General features: G+C 38.2%; 1 protein-coding gene and 1 long non-coding RNA gene across 2 annotated transcripts; one reads left to right on the top strand and one right to left on the bottom strand.

The window, feature by feature from the left end:
• Positions 1-4,925: 4,925 nt before the first annotated feature.
• On the bottom strand, positions 4,926-11,854 carry LOC106149645. The gene is made up of 4 exons (XR_001235952.1): positions 11,768-11,854; positions 11,408-11,487; positions 5,390-5,500; positions 4,926-5,035 (listed from the first exon to the last, which is right to left on the bottom strand). It is a non-coding gene; the product is annotated as an uncharacterized LOC106149645 (long non-coding RNA).
• Positions 11,855-12,449: 595 nt separating this feature from the next.
• On the top strand, positions 12,450-14,706 carry Kif2b (kinesin family member 2B). Its single transcript, XM_005394091.1, has one exon. The coding sequence runs from the start codon at positions 12,582-12,584 to the stop codon at positions 14,562-14,564; it is 1,983 nt and encodes a 660-aa protein (XP_005394148.1). The 5' UTR covers positions 12,450-12,581; the 3' UTR covers positions 14,565-14,706.
• The last annotated feature ends 10,001 nt before the right edge of the window (positions 14,707-24,707 follow it).

Genomic DNA, 24,707 nt, shown 5'->3' with positions numbered 1-24,707 from the left:
CCTCTTAATGAGTCTGAACACAGTCTATGTGAACAGCAGACTTTAGTTAGGCAAAATGTTCCTTGCTACAGAAAATCCCCCATCATTTGGTAGATGTAAACTATTTTACTTTACGTACCTAAGGAAACAAAGCCAGTGATGAACTGCATTCATATTTCCATAAATGAATGAGAATGTGCTTATTTTGAGAACATCAAATTTGAGATTCTGATCCAATGGCAACATACTTTTAGGACCCACATTGAACACGGATTTACAAGGGAGCTGGCATTTTAAAAGGCAACAACTTGTAAATAGGGAGCTCGTGTTGTCATCCCTTGAAGAAAATGGCAAGGGTAAATCCAGTGTGGCGTTTCAACCCATAGTGATTTACGTGAAGGAAATCATTAATTCTTCCCAACATTTTAGAATAATAACGTGATGATGAGACACCTAAAAGGCACTCAGAGGAAACATCGACTGCAAGTACCTGCCCAAATTGTTTAATGTTTGTCAAACTTGAATTGCATTTGAAGGTACATTGCTAGTAATGGATTTCCAGTTCTATTTCCACATGGGAAGGGCTTTGTAGCCATTGTAAGCTGTAGTTTATTACCTTGCATTATGTATTAGATGGTTTTTGTGAGCAGATACACAAACACAGAAGGGAAAAATACAAGAAAGCAATTTCTTTTATAGTTCCATAAACAGTACCTAGGAATAATTTGGAAATTTTTCAAGTAGCTCATTTTGGGGAATTCTTAAATATACTCAGGACTGATTATTTTCTGAAGGGTTATGCAACAATTTGACTATAGCTAAGATTGGTGTTCATTCCTAAGGGAGTTATCTCTAGTTGTAGAGCAGGGACAAAATGTCACCAAAGGGACACTAGATTCTAAACAAGCAGAACTTTAAGCCCTGTTTCCCAAAATGATGAGCTCTGTTTGTCCCTGGTCATACAATTTAATTTCTTTGTACTTCATTTTTATCTTTTCAGAAAAAGAAATATTGCAGCTAGTCTCCCATGGTCGGAGTGAAAGCTACATGAGCCTAGCTCAGTGGTTACGAAAAAAGAGCATAATCAAAAATTTGGGTTTGATAGAAATTATTAAACAAGAAATAATAAATGCAGATCAGTTTTGTACATTGGAAAAAATACTATCAAGGGTAGTATGAAAGAAAAGACAGCAGGCTTTTTTGTTTCTGTGATAAAATTTGTTTCAAATGTCTTGATGGTGTTACCTCAGGACTGTTATTTGAGGTTTTTGTGTTATTAGGGAAAAGACTACAACTGCACACTGTCTTTTAACCTTGATCTGGGACCAATCAGTTCCTGGGATCATGTTAAATAGAGTCTTGAAAGGTGGTTTCAAGGCACAAAGATCTGTTATTCATGAGGATATGCAATGAATTCCAACTAGTGTCATATTTGACATAGCATGCTACAGATAGATTAAAATATGTAAAAGAAAATTCTTGTGTGAATATGTAGCCACCACAAAGGGAGCATCCAGGTTCTTCCACAAAGTGCCAGAGAAGCTGTGCATTACTTTTGCAACTTTGATTGCAGCCCACGATCTGTATTTTTAGCACAAATGAGTTGAAACAGAGGGATGCATGCTCTTGGTGCTTTTAGCACATGGCTGTCACTTGTCATCCAAACACTCTCAAATCTAGCCAACTTTTCTCTACATTTTGGAAGAGTCATTTTCTTTTGGCCAGAGACTCTCTGGAAGAATTTTCAGATCTAGGGAGAAGGTTTTGTTTACAAATGTAGAAGGGAGAAAGATCAAAATCCAGGCAAGAACAGAAGTCCTGCAAACGCAGCTCCCCATGAAGTCACACCTCTGCTTTTGAATGGCTGCACACAGTGAGAAGGTTAATTTTCTTTCAGTGAAGCAGTGCCCCAGCTAGAGAATATCCTAACAGTATCATTGCATGTGGTTTTTTCCCAATATCTCTGAGACTCCAGTAGGCATTCTGAGAGGACACACAAAAATACATTAACTACAAGCAAGTAAAGACAAAAGACTTGCAGAGACCCTTCAAATGCACACAAAGATGAAAGTCAGGCAGAGCATGTTGTCATGTCTAGTACCACCTCAGAATTACCATCCTAAAGGCAAACAGCACAAACCTTACCTATAGATTATTTTCCATGTCTACAAATACAAAATGTCAGTTGGTGACAGTCTGAAGCAAGGTAAAATCTATGGGAAAATATCATTCTCATATAATTTTCTAACCTTCCCAGGTTATCCTATATTCTATTTTCTTCCGTTCCTTTCTATGCTAGAAGTTTCTTTGATAACAACATTAAACAACACGGTGTGGTAAAAAAATCAGGTTTAAGGTAAGCTCGAATTCCAGCCACTATGTTGCACAAAAAAATTCTATAAGCTCATATCTCAGCAACTAAAAATTATTATCATTGACTGTCAAATTCCTCATCAGTTAAATGAAGATACTATTTCACAGCTATATAATTGGTTTAAGTAGAGTTAAACTTTTATATATGCACACATATCTACATATAATATATGGCACATACAAAATTTCATGTAATACGTGTGTGTGTGTGTGTGTGTGTGTGTGTGTACACATATATGTATACAGTGAGAAAGAGACAGCAACCGAGAACTGGTGAAATGCAGAAACATATATGCTCAGGGAGACAAAGAAAGCAAGAACAGTGCCTGAAAACTTAGCCCAGAGAATGACAAATGGCAACACCTCTATAAACATTATCAGTCTGCATTGATTCATTGCTCATCTGCAAAATTTTTAACAGTGGTCCTATGAAAGGACAAGGATGAAAAAATAAAACAAGGATTTTGTTTTTATAGTGTAGAAAACGTGGATGTGGCATATTCACACTGGTACTACCATAGATTGATAACAAAATACATGGACAATTATCTTCTGTACCCTTAAGAATTAAGGGAAAAATTTTATAGAAACTGTTATAGATATAATGACATATAAGCTTTGAAGTATTTTGAATCATATAAAGAAAGAAAGTGAGAAAAACAAGAGAGATGAGGAAGTACGGATCTCCAGTTAAAAAGACACTGAAGCAAACCAAATAGCAAACTATCAGATCTGTTAAGAGAGCACTCTGGATCACACACCACACTAAACAATTTGCACATCTCACTTAATCCCAGAGGTCATCAGGCAGTAATCACAGAACTGAGATTGTCTACTTGACTGCCATGTATGGGCTGCTTCCCATGGTGATAAAGCCCATTTGGGACCTACAAACACCACGGGGTTGGAGCATAGCCTCAGACAAGTGGTAAGAGTGGAAGGCGAGAAAGGAAGGATGACGGCCTCAGTGCCTTGGAGAGCGTCGCCCATGACACCCCACTGAAGACGAGAAGGCGCCTTACACATGCGCTTTAGAAAAGGCATCTGATGGATGAAATTTGTTAAATTAAGGACAAAGGTGGAGAAGTAAGGACCCATTAGAAGTTCATGGCAAGAGTCTATTTATGTGACATAGGTAGCTTAGAGTAAGTATTGACCTAAATAACAATAAAATGTGGATTTGAGATTGATTCATAAAAGGAAAAAAGGAGGAAGCATTTCAAAGTCCAAGCTGTGTAACATATAAAGCACATGGGCTAGTAGGGTGAGGCACACAGAGTCCTTTTCCTGCTTCCGGTTGGGAGGTGCATTTTTGTTTTTAGCTTTCTAATGCCACTGTAATGTATTTCCTGGCTCCGTTTCCACCACTCCACATTTTACCAAGTACAAGTGTAAATTAAAATTACCACTCTTCTTGCAGGCTAAGAAAATTTCTCATAATAGGTATCTATTAAATTAATCACTTCAGGGGCTGGGGATTTAGCTCAGCGGCAAAGTGCCTGCCTGGCAAGCGCAAGGTTGTGAGTTCGGTTCCCAGTACCAGAGAAAAACCAAAAAACCAAAAAAAAAAAAAATTAATTAATTAATTAATCACTTCAGTGACTGATCTGGTTAATGTCTGTATGTACACATATTTTCTCCAGAAAAGAAAATATCCCTCATTTTAAAGGTACAGCTACATAAATTTTAATATAGTTCAGATAAATTATTTTTTCCAGAACATGAGATTAAACACAAATTAAACATTAATTATTTGTTTAGTGTATTTCTAGCACATAATCAATGCTCAGCAAATACATGTTGAATGAATAATAGCTCTTCAGTTCAATTAACCAGGCAGATTGTCAAAATTCACCTGCTTTCAGTCTTAAACTGAAAAAACGACCTGACTGACTTGCTACATATCTAAAGAATATTCAAAGTCAAGATAAGAAAAGGAGACTGTGATTTATTAAGCCCTCTCAAATCTAAAATTATGTGATTCCACTCTGAGGAATGTCAAAATGCACATGTACTTCTGGACTTTCCACCACAAAATCACTTTTTTCACAAGTAAACCTGGAAAATAAAAACGATGAAGATATCTGTAGATGTCTGCAGAAAAACCCCAAATTCTGGATCATACAGCTTCAAGGTCCTATTGAGAAAATTCATCATTTATCAGTTCTGAGCATTTCCTATTACTGTGTTCTCTTGAAGATACAGTTATTTGGCTTACGGAACTCTTATTATCAGGTTTTACACAGAGAGTGTGGTATGCAATTCTGTGAATTATTCTCACTACAGTATTTAATTCCAAAAATGAAACAAAATATCCATGAATTAGAGAGATAATACCTTTCCCGAGGCTTATATTTGAGAATGATGATTATTATAATTGTCGTGTATGTGCCTGTTTAAAGTATATTCTGTACAAAACTAGTTTAGCATTACTAGTTCACAGATCGAAGTTAATGCTAAAGTGTAACCTGAATTAATGGAATCTACATGATCATGAATTAGTATTAGTGATGTTAAATATAGATTTCTATTAGTAATCTTTAAAATTTCATCTTAATTACTATTACTTATTTGTGTTAAGACTATATTAGCTCAAAAATCCTCATTTCATTGGGAAGGTGGAATCTCTTAGTTGCTTGGAACACATTCCCATTAGTTACCAGCCTCTGTCATTCCCCAAAATCTAAGAAAAAATATAAATAATAAATGACAATCCACTCTGGTCCCTGGAGCAGTCAGTACATCTAGGTTTGGATCTCTGCCCTATATACTATCCTCTCTAATAAAAGCTAGACTTGCTTAAGAGTGTCTTCTGTGTGTCATACAATAAAGAGCTTGCTAAAGCTCTAAGCGCCTTCTTGGGACCTCTGAGCAAATCTCTTGAAGAATCTAAGAGCTGTAACTGTCACACAATCCAGATAATCACCCAGTCTGAGCCAATCCCAAATTCTACGAACAGCATCACCACTGTTCATAAAAGCACATCTGTTTCTTACATCGGACTTTTTGTTGTTGTATGGAACGTCCTTGCACTGACCTTGTCGTGTTAGCAGACATAGCATTGGAAGCTGACACAGGCTGGTGGGTGGGTGGTGGGTCTTGGCCTCCTGTCTGTGGGTTACAGTGCTGGTGACTGGAGCAGCTCCTCCTGCAGTGGAATGGTAACAAGGCCGGTAACAGTGACAATGTCTGTGGGACCACTCAGCTCTCTAGGGTTCTTGCTCCATGCTTAGTTGACTTCTGAGATAAGTTCTGACTCTCTAAAACCTTAATATTTAAGAGCTTACTGTTTTAAAGAAGACTTACTGATGAATCTAAGCAGTCACTCGGCACATCCTTTGCATGTTACAGGTGTTACATACTATGAAAAACAGGCGAAAACCTCAAGAGATCACTCTTTACTGCCATATGCAATTTACTGGAGAGAGGAACCATTCACGTGGAGACGATTAACTTCCTGTGGTTTTAGGCAGTACGCAAACACTTCAGCTCACCACAGTAGCGATAGGAGGTGGCTATGAAATTACTATAGTAAGTCAGTGTGCGCTACACTTAATTTTATGCAGTTATGATTTAATGTTGCACCTTTGTATTTGTTTACATTTCTCTCAACTGCCAACAGTGCCACACATGGTCTAGAAGTTGTGGCATATTTTAACTTTTTCTAAGAGTATAAAATATATTTGTGTAGATTTTATGACAGTGAATAATAAAATATACTATTATCTGGGTTACACATTTTCACTGTAAATGTCTAAAAATTTGTCACATATATAAGTAAAATTTTTTAAAAAGTCATATAAATAGCCATGATCAATTCAAACTCATGTTATTCAAGGGTCAACTGCATAGATAGATACCTTTTTTTCTCTAATAATAAATGGGTTTATTTGGCAGTTTTCCCAATATTTCTGTTTCCTAGCAGCCTGTAGAACACTACATGCATGTAATTGAAATACATAATAGTCAACTGGTTATCTCCATTAATTCAACCAACTATATCATGGATTTTATTTCCTCTAGAATCAAATGATTATGTCCACATCATGTCTTGATATTCAAGATTGTGGCCTTCTTGCTCCATATTTCCAGGCAGGAGTGTAAAAATTGTTGCAAAGTGGTAAATCTCTTATTATGCCAAGCAGATATCAGGCTCTGACAATGATAAATACTGCTTACAGCATCACCTATAGAGACCATACTGAGATATATTACAGGGAAAAGTTTTCAGTCTTTGTAAGACTTTCATCTCACACACTTTAGAAAATAGTCAAGGGCAACCAAAACCAGATGAGCATTTTGAAATCTCATATATTTTCCTGATGCTATCCAACAGTTCATTCTAACAAATATATATTAAATATCTAAAATGTTCAACGTGCTTTTCTCAATCACCATAGGAGATGTAACAACAAATGATATGCTCTTATGCTCACAAATGTCTTTTAATGGCATGAAGCCTTGGTATGCAATTTTATTTCATGTTGTTAAACAATAATACCAAAGATTGCACAGTATTTGTAACAAACCTTCTGCAGAAACCTAAAGTAGTTTTCTCAGTAAAAGTGCATTCTCTCTTCTTTGTGGAAGCAGGTGTATCTTCAAAAATTCAAAATACTAAAAAAAGAAATTTCAATGCCCAGAGGTGAATCAGAGAATCATCTTTTTATTCACAGAACCACAGGATCATAAAATCTCTGTGTCGGAAGAGACCTAGAGGGCATCCAGTCCAATACGTTCCTGCTTCACAGTAACATAAAAATCACCTGGGGTGCTTTTAGTAACATAGATGCTCAGGCTCCGGCCCCTAGAGATTTATTCAGCTGGTCTGGGTAGAGTCAGGCCATCAGCACTTTGTAAAATCTTGCCAGATGGTTCTGACATTCTGCAAGGTTGTAGAACACAAATCTAGCCCAATTCCTGGCTTGATTATTATGTAAATATGTCTGCACTACTTTTTCCCAAAAAGATGTCATTTAGTTTGTACTTTAACTTACGTGGGATAGGACTCTGACCCTTAGCTGTATTTGTCAGAACACTACTTAAATATCTTTGTCTACCTGTATGTGTGTATATGCATGTGTATCTACAATTATGCTAATATTTGTCTCTTGAAATGATGTTATCTGTGTGTATATATACTTATCTGTTAATATCTGTTTCCAAAAATGATGCTTTTAAACTCCTTGAGGACAGAGGCTAAAGCTGTTTTATTTACTAGTGTGCAAACTACCACTCATCCTAAGACCTTGATACTTAGCAGATAGTTATTAAAATTTTTCAAATGTGTATTGAATTGAATGAGCTCTTTCTTAGTTTTTTCTGAGGTCTCTCTGGAACATCCACTTATTATGCTATTTTTTACCATTCTAGGAAACTTTGTAAGTTCATATGCCAGATACTAGGAATATAAACACAAATAAAATATCTTTCTCCCATCTCTCAAGGCTCTTAATTTTTTTTTCACCTTCAGAGAAAGATATAGATATTTCTTTTAATCCAAAGTGGTAAGAAAAATCTTAAAAATAAGCATGGAGGAAATATGAGGATGGAATAGAGGGCAAATATTAAAGCTGGATGGAGGTGATGAAAGGTAAGCAATGTACAGCACAAGTATGCCCATGAGTATTTCCCAGGAAAAGTTACAGTGAATCAAATCCAGATCTTCAATTACTTCTCACATAGAAGTATTATATAGCTCATATTATATTGCTTCCATATCTGATGAACTTACCTGAACTGTGTAATCTAAAGAAGATTTGCAGAAGGCAGTGCCTATAACACATCTTTCAAATTGGAAAGCTATAGCTGAGTCGTAAAGGACTCTCCTTAGCATAATTTCTGTGGTTTTAATGTGAATTATGAACAAACAGTACTGGCAATAAATAAAACCTAGCACTTCCCCCTTTGGCATTTTAAACGAAGTTAAACTTTAATAGATGGCTAACACAGTAGGTTAAAAGCCAAACATAGACAAATTGTGGCCTTACTCTCTTAGCAAACTTTACAGATCAGTTTCCACAACTAAGGATGTTGTCGGTATCCTCAGGTAAGTAACTCTGTTTAATAAGCTGGAGCAACATGGCTCAGGGATAATATTGTTGTCATAGAAACAATTCTGGCCTATTCAATTAGCTAGAGGACTGGAGAATTATGGACCTATCTGGGCATATTAAGTATAGTGAGTAGGGAAAATGTCAAAATGTCTACAGATAGAGATATTAGTAATAGTGGCAAAATAGTCTTCTCATTCTAAAAGGCAATGTTTACTTGTTTTCTAAAGGCGTAAACTTAGTCATGTATCTCTCTACTCTTTAAATACGAACTTTTTAACTGGAAGTGATTCATTCCATTTCTTCAAAGAGATTTGGGGAAATCTGCTGAATTCCTCTGAAGATCTAAATCAACCTCAGACTGCATCGGTGTACTGGAAAAGTACAGACCCACAAGGTGATCAAACATGCCCAACAGCTGTTAGGTGTCCATTAAAACAGTACTAGAAGTGTGTATTTGATGAATTTCTCCAGGGATATTTGTATCTAAAATGAGAGTGGAAATCAAATTTTCTCCTAGAAAGTAATGTTGAAAAGCCCCAAACTGGAATATGTATGTCATTAACCAATGAAAAACACTAAGCTTATTTCCTGTGCTTATTTCTATCCACATTACCATCTCTTGTAGGGCTAAACCTGATAATTGTTAGGTTTTTTTGGGGAAAAAATGTAGGGCTTTAATATGAAAAAAATTTATCAGGTGCTTGCCAAGCCATGCTCATTTAGTAGGTGCAAAATGTGCAAATGATAAGCTCCTTGAGGGTAGGATTTCTTTGACATAGGAAATAACACACGGTAAAAATTGCATATATACTTGCTACTTGGTTAAATTCAATCAATTAAATATAGCAGGGACATCTACCTTTAATTTGGAGAAACAGTTCATTTTACCAAATGGCTATCCAGGTCACTGCTCAGGGATAATAATAACTTTAACTGCATACAGGCCTTCACATTCTTACTAATTCTGTATTTATCCCACATGCAAAATTCATAATTTTTTTAAAAATAAACTGGCCCCTCAGAATAACCACTATTAAATAAAAGCATACACAGTTGGTTGCTGATTGTGAATTTTATATCATAAAGATATACAAAATTGCAGCCAATGAAGCTCCAGATTATCAAAATTATAAAACTATCCAAACAAGTCTCCAGAAACAGATTACAGTTGAAGTCACTTATGAACTCTACTAATTTATTTATATTCACAACTGAAAATGTAGGCATTTGTTTTGTCTTGATCAACCAAGGCCAACCCGTAAGAGATACTATTTCTGTTTAAAGATAATGATATTCAAGACAAGGTGTTGAGGAGTTCGGGTAAGATGAGAGGGTAGAACCAGACTATTCTGTTTAGATGGCTCAAGCAGAAGTTCTCAGCACTGTAGGCCCAGTAACATCAGCATTATATGAGTACATGTTAGATAGGAACATTCCTAGCCCCAGTGTGGAATTACTGTCAGAATCCCTAGGTTAGGAGACCCAATAATCTGTGTATTAGGAAGCCCTTGTAATGTATCATAATACTGAGAACTCCCAGGGCCTGGGAATATAGCTCAGTGGTATAAGCACCTACCTAGCAAGTCTGAGGTCATGAGTTAGATTCCTGGTACCAAACAACAACAACAAAAAAATTGAGAACTCCCATATTAGAAATTTGAAAGACAGTAGTGCATTTGGAGGACTTTAATTTCCTTTACCCAGTTCAACTTTAGACGAAGTGTCACAAAGGTCAAGGGTGAAGCAAAAAGAAAGATGTTCTTGTGCCTTCTTACGGAATTTGTACTGTACCAGGATGATAGAAAGCTGCTAAAGCATTTGTAGGCAGGGAATCTATAAGGAAGTACCTGCTAAAATGGCTCTCAGGACAGTGAGTGAAACAATCAGTGGGAGACACAGCCTGATTGGTTGAGAGATTAAGTGATGTCATAGTTACAGAACGCTTCTACAAGCTGGAGTAAGACTAAGTTATAATGGACTAAGTGAGAAGACAGAAACAAGCTTTAAGTTTTTGAAAATGAGTCCATGCTGAGGCTACTAAAAGTGATTAAAAATATCTTCCAAGTGTCACATTCAGAAAGAAAATAAAATTTGGGTTTTATTGAATTTAAATTCCTATGGCTTTCTGCAGTTAGGGGAATTCTGGTTGTCAACTAGCTAGATAGCTGGCTGTACCTAAAATTAAACTGTAGGAACAAATGAGATATCTTGAGGAACTATGTAAGAAAATAAAACAGAATAGCCCTGGAATTTATTTTTAAAAATGTCCTTTCCCATGAGCATGCTAGACAAAAAAAAATGAATCAAGGATACTTTAGACTCTGTTTTTTTGCACAACCATCCTGACCCTAGTCATCTATTGTCTAGCTGCAAAAATCATCTGGTTAGGTGTAAAAAACACAGCTAACATGGAAAAGATATGGTTTGCATAATTTTGAGAGATCTGATTTTTTAAAAGATAAACGTTTAAAAGAAGCATATTGAAAACTTTAAAGCAGCAATGCTTTAAAAAGGATAATTTAACCTAATGATAAATATAGAGAGTAAGAACATTTACATAATTCCCTTGAAATGTCAACAGCAAACATCTTATTTAAGGCACAACTTTAAATATTGATAATTTGAGCAAATGAAAAATTAATAATCATACAAAGACAATTCCCTGAACTCCTTTGTCCTCTCTTTCTATTGGTATTTGAATTTACCCTCCTTCAGACATTCCCAGAACAGAGGACTGCAGAGTTGTCAAATTTTTAGGAAATTCTGAGCTTTACTAAACTTACTGGAGGAAAAACTTGGCATTAAGAAAACTTGTAATAGAATGTATTTCTACAGTGACCCCAGTCTGAAAGTTGTGAGGTCGCCATGCTTACTGTCCTGTGTTTTACTTTAGAGCTATAAGTCAGTTATAACCAAACTCACAGTCCAAACGATATCTCTGATCATCTTAGCTGCCTTCCCAAACTTCTCCACCGGACCTGTAAGAATTTGGAACACACCTGCATGCTTACCACATCTTAGGGTGGAGGAGGAGATATGTGATGAATTGTCTCTTTCCACCAATGTCTCTCCATGGTCTCTAAATTATAGATAAGGAGGCCAGAAGTGTAATTACTAAAGAAATTTGGAACCGTAATTATGGTGCTAATCTCAAACATGGAAGTGACTGCAGCACAACAAAACTAACTTTATAGCTGTCACAGCCACTTGGAATGTGATAAGCATCTTGTGTTTACAAACACAGACGCTAGAGCAAAGGAAGCTCCATATTAGCAAAATTCCCACAACAACCTGCTAAGCTCAGCTCATTCCGATTTTGTAATGAGAAAGCCCATTAAAGTAGAATAACTTTAAATTACGAGTGTGACGTTAAGCAAATGTAGAAGGGGGCGGAAGAATTAATAAGGAGATGGCAAATTTGAGGAGGCCTCGGCGGGATCCCGCGGAATTTGGAGTTTAGAGGCATACAGAACACCATGCGAACAGCTCTACAGTCATCTGTTCCCATTCCGCACTAGAGAGCTGAAGTCTGACGGGACTTCCCAGGGCTCCTTAAAGCACAGAGCTCTGAGATCACAGATCAAGACTGCCCGGGAGAAGGGATATTTCCAAAGCTAAGACACAAATGTCCCTGGAACATACATTTTTTTTTTTAACTTTTATTTTTACTAGTACATGTTTGCAGTACATAATGATTACATTCAGCGTGAGGACTTGGTACACGAACAACGCATCCCAATTCTTTTTCACCCACCTTCCCTCCTCTCTCCCTCTTCCTCTTCTCCCCTCCCTCTGTTGCCGCCTTTTGTAAAAGATCTGTCTCTTTTCCCAAGGCTTCTCTGTTCTCTACCCTCACTCTTTGACTAGAATCTACAAAACACTCCGCATCCTCCTCCAATCAGAGAACAAGCTATTGTTGCTTCCCTTTGCACTCTGCTGACATCCTGGAGGTGATTTTTTCTGCCTACCTTAAAAGACGTGGGAGGCCTGGGACCCCTGCTCTGTCTCTTAGCCCAACCCTTTGTGACGCGAGTGGCCCCGCCCCCAGCTTTGGCTTTCAGGGTTTACACAGGCAGAGGCACACCGCGCCTGCGCTCAGGGCTCTGAGCGCTTCAGCCTGGCTTGGGTTCCCAAGGACCCTGGAAGCCAGCCCCGATACCTCCATCACTGACCATGGCCAGCCAGTCGTGCCCCTCTCTCGCACCACTATTCTCCCAGCTGAAACCTTTGAATTCACATTGTGGAGACATCCAGGTGGGAATCTGTGTGGTGATCGAGCGCAGCGACAAGAGGATCCATCTGGCTGTGGTCACCGAAATCAACAGAGAAAATTCGTGGGTCACAGTAGAATGGGTGGAGAAAGGAGTGAAAAAAGGTAAGAAGATTAATCTGGAGAACATCTTGCTGCTGAACCCAGCTCTGGCCTCTGCTGAACATCCCAAGCCGCTAAAACCACTGCCCCCTTTGTGTCTGGCACCCTCTCCAGCCATCGGGGACCAGTGGGCAACCCCACAGAGGACTGCTATGGCCCCCCAGAAAAGTGAAACACCCTCAGGGGACAGCCCGGCTGTGGGAGTCCCCAGCCATCCTTGCCTCATGAGGCAGAGAAAATCTTCTTGCCTGCGCGAAATCGAGAGACTGCAGAAGCAGCGAGAGAGGCGCAGGCAGCTGCAGCTGCAGATTCGAGCGAGACGTGCCCTCGACGTGAGTGCGGGACACCCCAACCTCGAGGTCATGCGCATGATCGAAGAGTGTCGCAAGGGTCTGGACAGCAGCAAGATTCCCATGCCTGGCCTGGAGCCCCCTGAACACCACCGGATCTGCGTCTGCGTGAGGAAGAGGCCGCTCAACGAGCGGGAGATCGTCATGAAGGACCTGGACATCATCACTATCCTCTCGGAAAACATGGTCATGGTGCACGAGTCCAAGCAAAAGTTGGACCTTACTCGCTACCTGGAGAACCAGACCTTCTGTTTCGACCGTGCTTTTGACGACACCGCCTCCAACGAGTTAGTGTACCAGTTCACCGCCCAGCCGCTGGTGGAGTCCATCTTCCACAAGGGCATGGCCACCTGCTTTGCCTACGGACAGACCGGCAGTGGGAAGACACACACCATGGGCGGAGCCTTTTCAGGAAGGGTCCAAGATTGTTCTAAAGGCATCTATGCCCTGGTGGCTCAGGACGTCTTTCTCTTGCTCAAAAACTCCACTTATGAGACCCTAGACCTCAAAGTCTATGGGACCTTTTTTGAGATTTACGGCGGCAAAGTGTATGACTTGCTGAACTGGAAGAAGAAGCTGCAAATTCTTGAGGATGGCCATCAGCAAGTCCAAGTGGTAGGGCTGCGGGAACAAGAAGTGTGTTGTACCGAAGAAGTGATGAACCTGGTGGAACTGGGCAACAGCTGCCGGACTTCCGGACAGACATCTGTTAATGTTCACTCATCGCGGAGCCACGCGGTGTTCCAGATCATCTTGAAGTCCAGAGGGAAACTGCACGGCAAGTTTTCCCTCATAGACTTAGCTGGGAATGAAAGGGGAGCGGATACGGCCAAGGCCAACCGGAAGAGGCAGCTAGAAGGGGCCGAGATTAACAAGAGTCTCCTTGCCCTCAAAGAATGTATCAGAGCATTGGGTCAGAATAAATCTCACACCCCGTTCAGAGCCAGCAAACTCACACAAGTGCTCCGGGATTCCTTCATAGGTCAGAACTCCTCCACTTGCATGATTGCTACTATCTCACCAGGGATGACCTCTTGTGAAAACACCCTCAACACTTTAAGATATGCAAACAGAGTAAAAGAATTAGCTCCAGATGTAAGGCACTACCATCTAGAAAAGAACATTAAGAATTCACAACTGTCTCTTCAGGGGGATGAACTTATGAAAATACCTTATACACAGAGAGATGAGGAGAAACCCGGTGAAGAAACTGAAATATCATCCTCCCCACTAGTGAAGGAATGGACCACCTGGAAGGGCTCTAGCGAGTGGTGGGAGAACGTCCAGGAGACGGCCGAAGGGGTAAACTACGATGTAGAACATTGCATTGCCCACTCATTGTCTATTTTGGAGCAGAAAATTGATGTTCTGAGTGAGATCCAAAAGAAACTGAAAACATTACGAGCTGATCTCCAGAAGAACAAGGCAGAGTGAAACCAACAGCAAGAGATTGGGACCGGAACTATGCATAGCACTGAAGGTTCTACCTCTCTTATGTAAGAAACTTTGCCCAAATTGTCTAATCATAAAGATCCTCCTGGAGAGCTTACAGCATCTTAAAATATGCTGCCTAGAATTATGGTCTTTCTTCTTCCTTCTGTATTTCTGTAGCTTGTATTTTTCTGTAGAGTGCTGGTTCTCAATTGGGAAAAATGCCACCATACCCAACTCCCATTTACACAAACCTACACATACACACACACACACACACATACACTGAACAATTGCTGATCTCTGGAAGCATTTTGACTATGATTCCTAGAGGGTGGGAATGTAGGTACAGAGTGGTTTGAGAACCACCGAGGCTGCTAAACATCCTCTATCAAAACAGCCTTCCTCATTGAATATCTGTGTATGTGTCTGGGTGAAAATATCAGTAGTACCAAGGTTGGGAAGCCCTGCCGCCAAAGAAACTAGCTGTGATAAAATCAGATACCCTTCCTTTGCAGCTAGAAAGCAAAATGCTGTGAATTAAAGAGACCAGAGGAGAAACACACCAAGGGAATACTCAGTGGAGTAAATTGCATGAAACCCACCCACAAATCTTTTTTTTTTTTTTTTTTTTTTTTTTGCATTTTTTGTGTAGACACAAATGGCTTCTAAGATCCAGTCACACCGGGTACAGGGGGGAAGGGATTAGCTGTGTGTCGTGGTGCACGCCTGTATGCCCAGCACTTGGGAGGCTGAGGCAGGAGAATCGCTGCAAGTTCGAGTCCATCCTGGGCTACAAAGTGAATTGAAGGCCAGCCTGAACTACACAGTGGAACCCTGTCTCAAAAAGACAGAGGGGATGGGGTGTTTTATTGAACCTGTATGTCAGAGCCTAGAATTGAAAAAGAATTTTTAAAAAGTCTCAGTTGGAGTAAAATACAATGCCACTGTGCACCCTAAGAGTGATTAAATAAGTGTGTGTGTGTGCGTGTGTGTGTGTGTTACATAAGTAGGAGCTTTGTGACTATGGTGTTTTCAAGTATTTTTTTTCCTATCTCTCACACACATAAAATCTTTGTACATTTTATACTTACAGAATTCACTTAAAAGTTCTTCTTGTTTCAAATTGGGGAAGGAACAAATTCTGCTAAACAGTAGAAAAGTTCCCAAATAAAGTGGAACATATCCCAGAATCATACAGAGTTCTCAAAAGGAATGTGACAAGTTTTAGTGCCTTAGATTAATTAGATATGCAGAATTTGTACTGACTCAGGAATCAAGAAGTCCATCTGTGACTCTTAATCCTGAAATGCCCATTTCACTGGATTAAGAAAGGCCCACGGGTTTAGGGAAGCACTTTTCTGGGTGTGTCTGTGTGAGCTGCAGAGATGCAGCCTTGGTAACTCCCTGTGGTCCCTGGCTCATTTTTCTCTGCCAAGTTTCCTTTGTTCTGTTTCTCCACTGCGGTAAGGGGAGCAGCTTTCCCCTGGTAAACCTCTGCAATGGTGTTTCTACCTTTGAGCCAGCCAGCCATGGACTGACTCCTTTGAAACCGAGCACAATTAAACAATTCCTCCTTTAAAGGGTGGTGTCAGGTATTGTGTCCCTGCTAGGAAAAGTAAATCCTTTCAGTCCCATTCTTTTAAAATATAAAAAGAATGCTAATCCTGACGTGCCAAAATGAGCATAAGAAATCATTTAATCTACATAATAAACTAATAGTCTAATAATCACCAAGCATATTTTTGTTTTTTTGTTTTTCTCCGGTACCGGGAACCGAACTCACGACCTTGCACTTGCCAGGCAGGCGCTTTGCCGCTGAGCTAAATCCCCAGCCCCAGCAAGCATACTTTTGAAACACTGTAATAAAGAGGATTGTTGGCTCTGTCAGTTCCGAACTCCTTAAAGAATTAAAGTGAAATGATTTGCAAAGAATGTGCAGGGCAGATTAGGGAAATTTGGAGACACACAGCAGGTAGTCTTCATATATTATTACTTTAGTAGGTATAACTCATTACATTTTTGCACATTGTTTACAATCTTTGCCTCTGCAAAAACCCCATCAGCACTGAAGAAAACTGACCTATAACTTGACCATAAAATAGTAATGAGCTATCAGTTTCAAATGGTTGATATCATCATGAACATCTGGCCTTATTAATAGTTTGATATCTAAATGCTTTCCCTTTATTATTTGAGTAAAACAAATTTAATAAAATACAGAACTTTGAAAACCAGTTCTTTAAGATGATCTTTCAATCAATATAAGATTTTAAAAATATACATGCTTACAATGAAAAAATGAGGTTAAAAATCTGATGGGGATTCCCATACTAGTCTTATTATATAGACATATATTTAATTTTACAAAACTAACTTAGACCTTTTGAGCTCTTTCTAGGAGCTTAGAATGGCTTACTGGACCCATGAACAAAAGAAGAAATTGAACAGTGGCTTTATTTTTTCCTTCCCATTCTCTCATCTTTCATGGAAATTACAAATGTTTTTATCACTGATCTTGTTCTTACAATCTCACTGTCCTGCCACGTGTATAAGTCTATGTAACCTAGCGGGCATTTCAGGACTCTGGTATCAGCTTTTAATCTTTTAAATGAACTATTTTATTGTGATATAAAATAAAGGAAAGAGCAGGAATAGCTATAAAGGTCAATATGTATGTTTATAAAGCAAATATAACTATCTGATGACCACATGCATCAAGATATAGAACAGTCCAGGGGCTGGAGATATAGCTCAGCAGCACAACCACCTGCCTGGCAAGTGTGACGTCCTGAGTTTGATTCCTGGTACCAAAAACAAACAAACAAACAACAACAACAGCAACAACAACAAATATATATATATATACATATATATATGTATATATATATATACACATATATATGTGTATATATATATATATTACAGTCCAGGTGTAGTGGTGCTTTCATGAAATCCCAATACTCTAGCAGGTTGAGGTAGGAGGATCACAAGTTTGAGCCCAGCCTGGGGTACTTAGCAACTTAGAGAGTCCCTGTTTTAAAATAAAAAATAAACTAAGGGCTGGAGATGTAGCTGAGTATGAAGGCCTCAGGCTCCAGTACTGGAGAAATCAGCAACCACAACATAAACTGTATCCCAGAACCTCAGTCCCACCTCATTGCCATCAAATATTATTCTGAATAAAATCACCATATGGTGCTCCCCTTTCTCTATGAGTGGAATTATATACTAGATATACCTGCATCCCTAGCGTCTTTCAATCAAAATTATCTACTGTCTGACCTTTTATACTTCCCATCGTATTTTTCTAATAAATATAATGTATAAATTTGATTTTGATGCACAGAGTTTTGGTGCACTGCTTTAAACAATTCCTGGCAATGATACCCTAGATATTCTTACTCGTGTCTTTTGGTGTACTCTTACTTACCTTTTCATTTCATGTGCTTCAATGTGAAAGCCACTGGTTCATAGCATGTGTATAGTCAGTGTAACAGATTGTGCTAAGAAGCTTCCCACAGGATGTGTACCAACTTTACACCACCACCAGTATTTTGTAAGAATTTCTGATTCCCTATGACTGCCTATAACTAGTATTGTACTTTTATTTTTTATTTTATTTTATTTTTTTGGTTTTTGGTTTTTTTCTCCAGTACCGGGAACCAAACTCACGACCTTGCACTTGCCAGGCAGGCACTTTACCGCTGAGCTAAATACCCAGCCCCCAGTATTGTATTTTTATTGTTGTTACACACTAATTTTGTGCATTTTCACACAGTATTTTGTGTGGAAAGGTTTATTGTCATAGCTTGAATTTTAATTTCCCTGATAACTAATCATATTAAAGATCTTTTTTTTTTTCTGTTTTTTTTTCCAGTACCGGGAATCAAACACATGACCTTGCATTTGCCAGGCAGGCGCTTGTGCCACTGAGCTAAATCCCCAGCCCCAATACTAAAGATCTTTACCTATGCTTACTGGCTATTTAGACATTCTCCTTTGGGCAAGGTATATGCTCTGGACACAAGTTCTTTAGGTACATAGAGTGCCTTTTTGCTCATTAATGGTTTTTTTGATAATAGGAAATTATATATTTGTGGAAATTCCATTCATCAATATTTTTTAACAGCTAAACCCTATTTAAGAAATCTCTGGGTCTCAGGGTAGAGCTTAGTAGTACATAATTTGCTGTGTGTGTATGAGGCCCTGAGTTCTATCCTCAGTACTACCAAAAGAAAGAAAAAAAATCTCCATATACGCCAAATCATGAGCCTACCCCCCTTCATTATCTTCTAAAATATTAATGTTTCACCAATCTGGAGGTGATTTTTATGCATAGTGGGAATTACAGCAGCCAAGGTTCTTTTTGTTTTTAATAGATATATGTGGGTGAAACAATATCATCTTTGTTAAACAAAATGACCATAAAGATACTGTTCTGCTCATGTATGGCCTTTCATCAAAATGACACTTAATTTATTTCACTATAATAGGATTTGGTATCTGTTAGTGCAGTTAGTGTATGGTTTGGATAAGTGTTCCCAAAGGCCAGTGTATGGGAGACTTGGTTCCCAACCTTGACACTATTGGGAGATAGTGGGTTATCCTGGTAAAATGAAGCTAGTTAACTGGGGGGCATGCCTGCTAAGGAGATAGAGGGTCCAGACCCTCCTCTTCCTCTTTGCTTCCTAGCTGCCATGAGGAGAGCGGCCTCCTTTACTACAAGTTCCTACCATGATGTGCTGCCTAGCCAACCACAGGGCTAACAGCAGTGAGCTAAATGAATGAGAACTAAAACCTCTAACCCTAAGCAATACCAAAGCTTTTTTTTTTTTTCTGATAAGTTGAATTATTTCAGGTATTTGTACAGCAATGGAAAACTACTAGCATAGTTTATTTTCTTCTTCAGTTTTATCTACTGTTTTATATCTTTTACATTATAGTAGTATGTTAGAATAGGACTGTTGTACATACACATACACTTTCTAGTGTTTTAACTGGATTGTAATGAAATAATAATAAGTGTGGTCAGAACTGGCATCTTGGGGCAGAGATGCACCTCAGTGGTAGAGCACGTGTTTAATGATATGTGAGGCCCCAGGCTCCCACACATACATAAAATACATCTTTAAATTTTTGAGGTCTCATGGAATATTGCTCCTGGAAGATTTCTCTATTTATTCTTTTATTAATTTCTATCATTAGTCTTTTATAGTTGTCTCTTTGAAGTTGAGCATGCCTTTCATGAGAGCTATTCCTACTCAATATTTTTTGAAGCTAATCTGAGTTTTGAAGTTGCAATTTCCAATGACAGTATCATTGCTGCCTATCAGGGAGAGATGTTCTGTGGGGACAGTCCCTGGACTCCTCCACAGTTTAGCGAGTAAGGAAGAGCAACATATCCACACAGGTAATTAAGGGTATGGTTGTTACGGAGTGGGCAGAGAGATTATGGGGCAGTGTTCACTACAGTCACGAGTCACTTCACAATGGGGATTTATTCTAAGAAACACACCACTGGGGAATTTATCATTTTGTCAGAATCGTGGAGTGTACTCTCACAAGCCTCACATTCGGGGTATCCACTATACCTTTTTGTTCCTAGCCTACAAAGCTATTCAGCATATTACTGAACAGAATGCTGTAGTTTTGTAGCATAATAATAAATGTCTGTGTATCTAAGCACATCTAAACACAGAAAATGCAGTAAACCTATGGTGTAAAAGATCTAAGAGTGGTGTACCATGAGTAGCATTTGCAGGACTGGGAGGGGCGCCGAGCCTGTCACTGAGCAGTGAGTGACTGTGAAATCCAAGGATGCTACAGTACACTGCTGTAAGCTGCACAAACCCCATAAACTTGGCTTACCCTACATTTAGAAAACAATTGTCTTTCCTCAGTAAGATTTACCCTTAGCTTACTGTCATTTTTGCTTAATAAACTTTATAATTTTTTCCAACTTTGGACTATTTTTCAGTAGCACAAAATACATTGCTCAATGCTTAAAACTCTAACACATTGCACAGCAGTGCAAAAGTATATTCTTCTATCCTGATTTAAGCTTTGTCTAATTTTAAATTTCTTTCACCTTTTACTTTGTAAACATTTTTTGTTAAAAATGAAAACACACACATTTTGACTTAGGCCTGCCTAGGATCAAGGTATCAATACCTCTGTTGTCTACTTTGTATATAGCTCTTAAAATGATGTAAGACATGCATCAAAATTTCATGTGAATGTAGGAAAATATGTAAATGGAAAAATCTCCTATCCACCTCCACATCTTTTCCTACGGAAAGGTCTGCAGTGGGAATAATATTCGTGGAGCTACCAGCTCCTATGAGATCCACACCTCCTTTGGGAATACTCCTGAAGGACTAACCTAAGACTGACTTACAGTTAACATTTTCTTAATAAGTAGAAAGAGTACACTCTAAAATTTAAAGAAATTATAATACAGTAAATAGATAACCATTATAATCTTGTTATCAAGTACTGATTACTACATATAGTTATATGTGCTATACTTTCGCACAACTGGCAGAACAATGTTTGTTATATCAGCATCATCACAAACACATGAGTAATGTGTTAGGCTGAGGCATTCTGAAGGCTGACAGCACTAGGCAATAGGAATTTTCCAGCTCCATAATTATCTTCTGGAACTACCCTCATTTATGCAGTCCATCACTGATCTCAACAATGCAGGCCTGGGAGTTAGGTGCATAGATTGTACAAAATTGTGACTGCACGTGACTGTATGCAATTTACCACCTCTGGATATGTTACAGACATTCCTTGTTTAACAACCCAGCCATGGTTCTGAGACTAGGTAGTTAAGTGAATTGGTTGCTAAATAAGAAATTGTATATAGCATGTACATTACAATATTCAGAACAAAGAAACGGTCTAAGGAAATTCCAACTTGACTTTGCTTCTATTTGCATACCTCACACAGGCAGTATTGTAATGTAAAACAATGTAAAACTACAGCATTGTACTGTATGGTGCAATCAGCAAAAATAACAGTTCTGTATAAACAGGGTGTACTATAGAAAAAAGACATTGAGGCTTTATAAACAAGACGTACAGAACTGTATAGAAAAAAAGACATGTTGTAAGTCTGAGTGATGGATCATAAATCAGAGCAGTTCTCCTTGATTGTAAGTCTGAATAGTCCTTAAACAAGTAGGTCATTAAATGAGGAATGTCTATATTTAATCATGGCTCTTCCCCCTAGGTCTTCCTTGTGTATAGGTTCTCCTTCCTATAGGTTTAAAATTTAAAAAATAAAAAGAAACTCTGACAGCAATCCAGCTATATTTTCTTTAATTCTTCCTTCAAAAAGACTGTATAGGGACTGGGGATTTAACTCAGCGGCAAAGCGCCTGCGTGGCAAGAGCAAGGTTGTGAGTTCGGTTTCCAGTACCGGAGAAAAACCAAACAAACAAACAAAAAAAGACTGTATAAACAAACCTACTTGTGTGTATAATTTATATTTAAACATGTATATATGTTTATGTATATAGACCTGCATATATATGTGCAATATATATATATGTATATATATATATAATTTTGGAGCTGGGAATTTAGCTCAGCGGCATAGCACCTGCCTGGCAAGTGCAGGTTCTGAGTTCGATTCCTGGTACCGGAGAAAAAAACCAAAAAAAAAAAAAAGTGATATATATAATTTTATCATAGAACATAATTCAAAATCTCTCCCTCAGTAAAAATTTGCTTGCTTGCTAACTAGCTTTAGCTAACTAGTTTTGCCCTATTTGGGGTGCAGTTTTTCTTCAGTAAGTATATATTAACTTTTCAATTGATTTGAAGATTTTTCTTGAGAATATATATCGTTCTTGAAATTATGTAGAACACATACCAAAATTTCATATAAACATCAGCAAATGCAATAGTATGTAAATGAACAAACTCAGGAAATGAATTAATTGGAGTCCACTAAAGGAGAACTGTTGACAGTTTACACGGATGCCCTGAAGTTAAAAAGGAAGGTTGTAAAGTAAATTAACACTTTAACAAGATTGTAGGGAAAATGTCAGTGCTCCTAAGCCAAGAAAAATAAATCCTTTTAGTACCTTGAAAATACCCATTTATGCATAAAAAGCTGACATGCTAATTATAAACTGAGCTTATCTATTAATTAAAGTAAATTTTCTCCATCCTTGTAGTGGATACAATTATTTTAAATTGTGCCATAAGCTCACAATTAACAAAAACTGACTTTAAAATACCAAATGATATTTCACAGCTGCAAATTTGTCTTCCCATAATTAATCTACAATAGTAAGTCTTTACACTATTATTTTATTACTTTTCATTCAGTAAAATTATTTTTAACAATGTACATAATAAAATAGCATGAGGGCCCTGAATAAATATTTGCATACTGGTTAAATGAATAAATGAAAGATTTTTTTCCTTGCAGTTTGATTACAGATATAAAATATCATTCTAATTGTAAAAATACAATGTCTAACACGTCCCACTTAAGAAAAAAGTGTCAAAGTTGTCTGTTATTCAAAGTGTAAGATATGATCTTCAAAGCAAACCTGTCATTTATAAAGTACTTATACAATTCCTTTTATTCTGCAAAAGAGCAACTGCTGATAGCAAACCTTAACAACTCATTTTTCTGAAATTGGATTTCGATTTCTATTCAAAGCATTTTCTTTCTGATTTTAAATAAATGTAATCTCATAAATTAAGGGAAAAAAGACAGAAGGTTTTAAGGGCTTACACAAGATATGGAGCTGATCAGTAATTGCAGTTACAAATAGTACAAGGAGCCTCATACTTCTGTGCTTGAGATGACCCTGAATAAGAGTATCATTTGTCCCCTCTGAAGCCCATGGTAGACATTTGATTGCTATGTGGACTGTTGAGCTATGGGGTCTTCATAAGGTCATTAGCTCAGTAGGAGGGGTTAAAACCGCTCTGGTGGGACAGAGAGGGGATTGTTGTGAAGCAAGGCCGACTCTGCTGTTCCACTCCCACACACGTTTCCCTTCTGCTTTCCACCACCTCATGAAACAGCGTGCCGCTGTTAGATGTGGTCACCTGATCTTCAATGTCCACAACCCAGAGCCATGAACTGAATAAACTTCTTTATCAATTACTCATTCCCAGGTGTATTTTCATAGGTATAGAAATCAGACTAAGACAGAAAGGAGCTGCGAAAGCAATGCAAGACAGGGAAATGGGAGTACTCACAAAAGGAACAGGTAGAAATGGGTGTACCTTGAAATAAACAGATATAAAAATTTTGACATGGTGCCAGTTAACTTGCGCCCCATTCTCAAGCTTGTATTTGTTATCTGATCTATGAGAACTAGAAGAGAACACTGTACTAGCCCACCCTAGAGATTACAAATTGTTTGTCTTACACTATATGCACATGGGTCTATGTGTTGACATTACAGTTAAACAAGATAAGTGAGCAGAAGCGCCACACTTAGTGATACGTACGTTAGGCTGCATTTAAGGCTTTACTGTCCAGTAGTTATGTGAATTTAGACAAGTCCTGACCCTCTGTAGTCTTCATTACTTTCTCATGCATTTAGAAAAGTGTCTCACTCTATTCTCCCAGAATCATTTTGGGAAATCAAGAAGTTTTAATTAAATAAGATTATATTAATAACCTCCTATACACCAGACGCTAAAGACAGAAACATGAATACAAAATTATCTCTGCCCTATAGATCTTACAATTTAAATAAGGAAACAAGTCCTTGTGATAATTGAGGGAAATATTTAAAAATCTTATTCGGATATGCAAAGAGTTATATGTACGCAGAAATAACACATAATTCAGCCTAACTGCTTGGGAAAAGTAATTTAACCATAAGTGTAGGATTGCAAAAGAAGAAGCTTGTGGACTGAAATGAAACCAAGAACATCCCAAGGAATAAGCAAGCTGACTTCTTTGGTATAAGAAAGGAAAAACCCCCAGGCGTGGAGGTGCACACCTGGTATCCCAGCGCTTGGGAGGCTGAGGCAAGAAGATCACTGCGAGTTTGAGACAAGCTTGGGCTACAAAGTGAGCTCAAGGCCAGCCTGAACTGCATAGCAAGACCCTGTCTCAAAAAAAAAGGAAAAAGGTAAACCAACCGGAAGTTGGCT

Source organism: Chinchilla lanigera, unplaced genomic scaffold (genome assembly GCF_000276665.1).
Source record: "Chinchilla lanigera isolate Chin_1 unplaced genomic scaffold, ChiLan1.0 scaffold00050, whole genome shotgun sequence".
Lineage (NCBI taxonomy): Eukaryota > Metazoa > Chordata > Mammalia > Rodentia > Chinchillidae > Chinchilla > Chinchilla lanigera.
The sequence above is the reverse complement of the archived record's forward strand: the minus strand, read 5'-3'. Positions and strand labels throughout refer to the sequence as shown.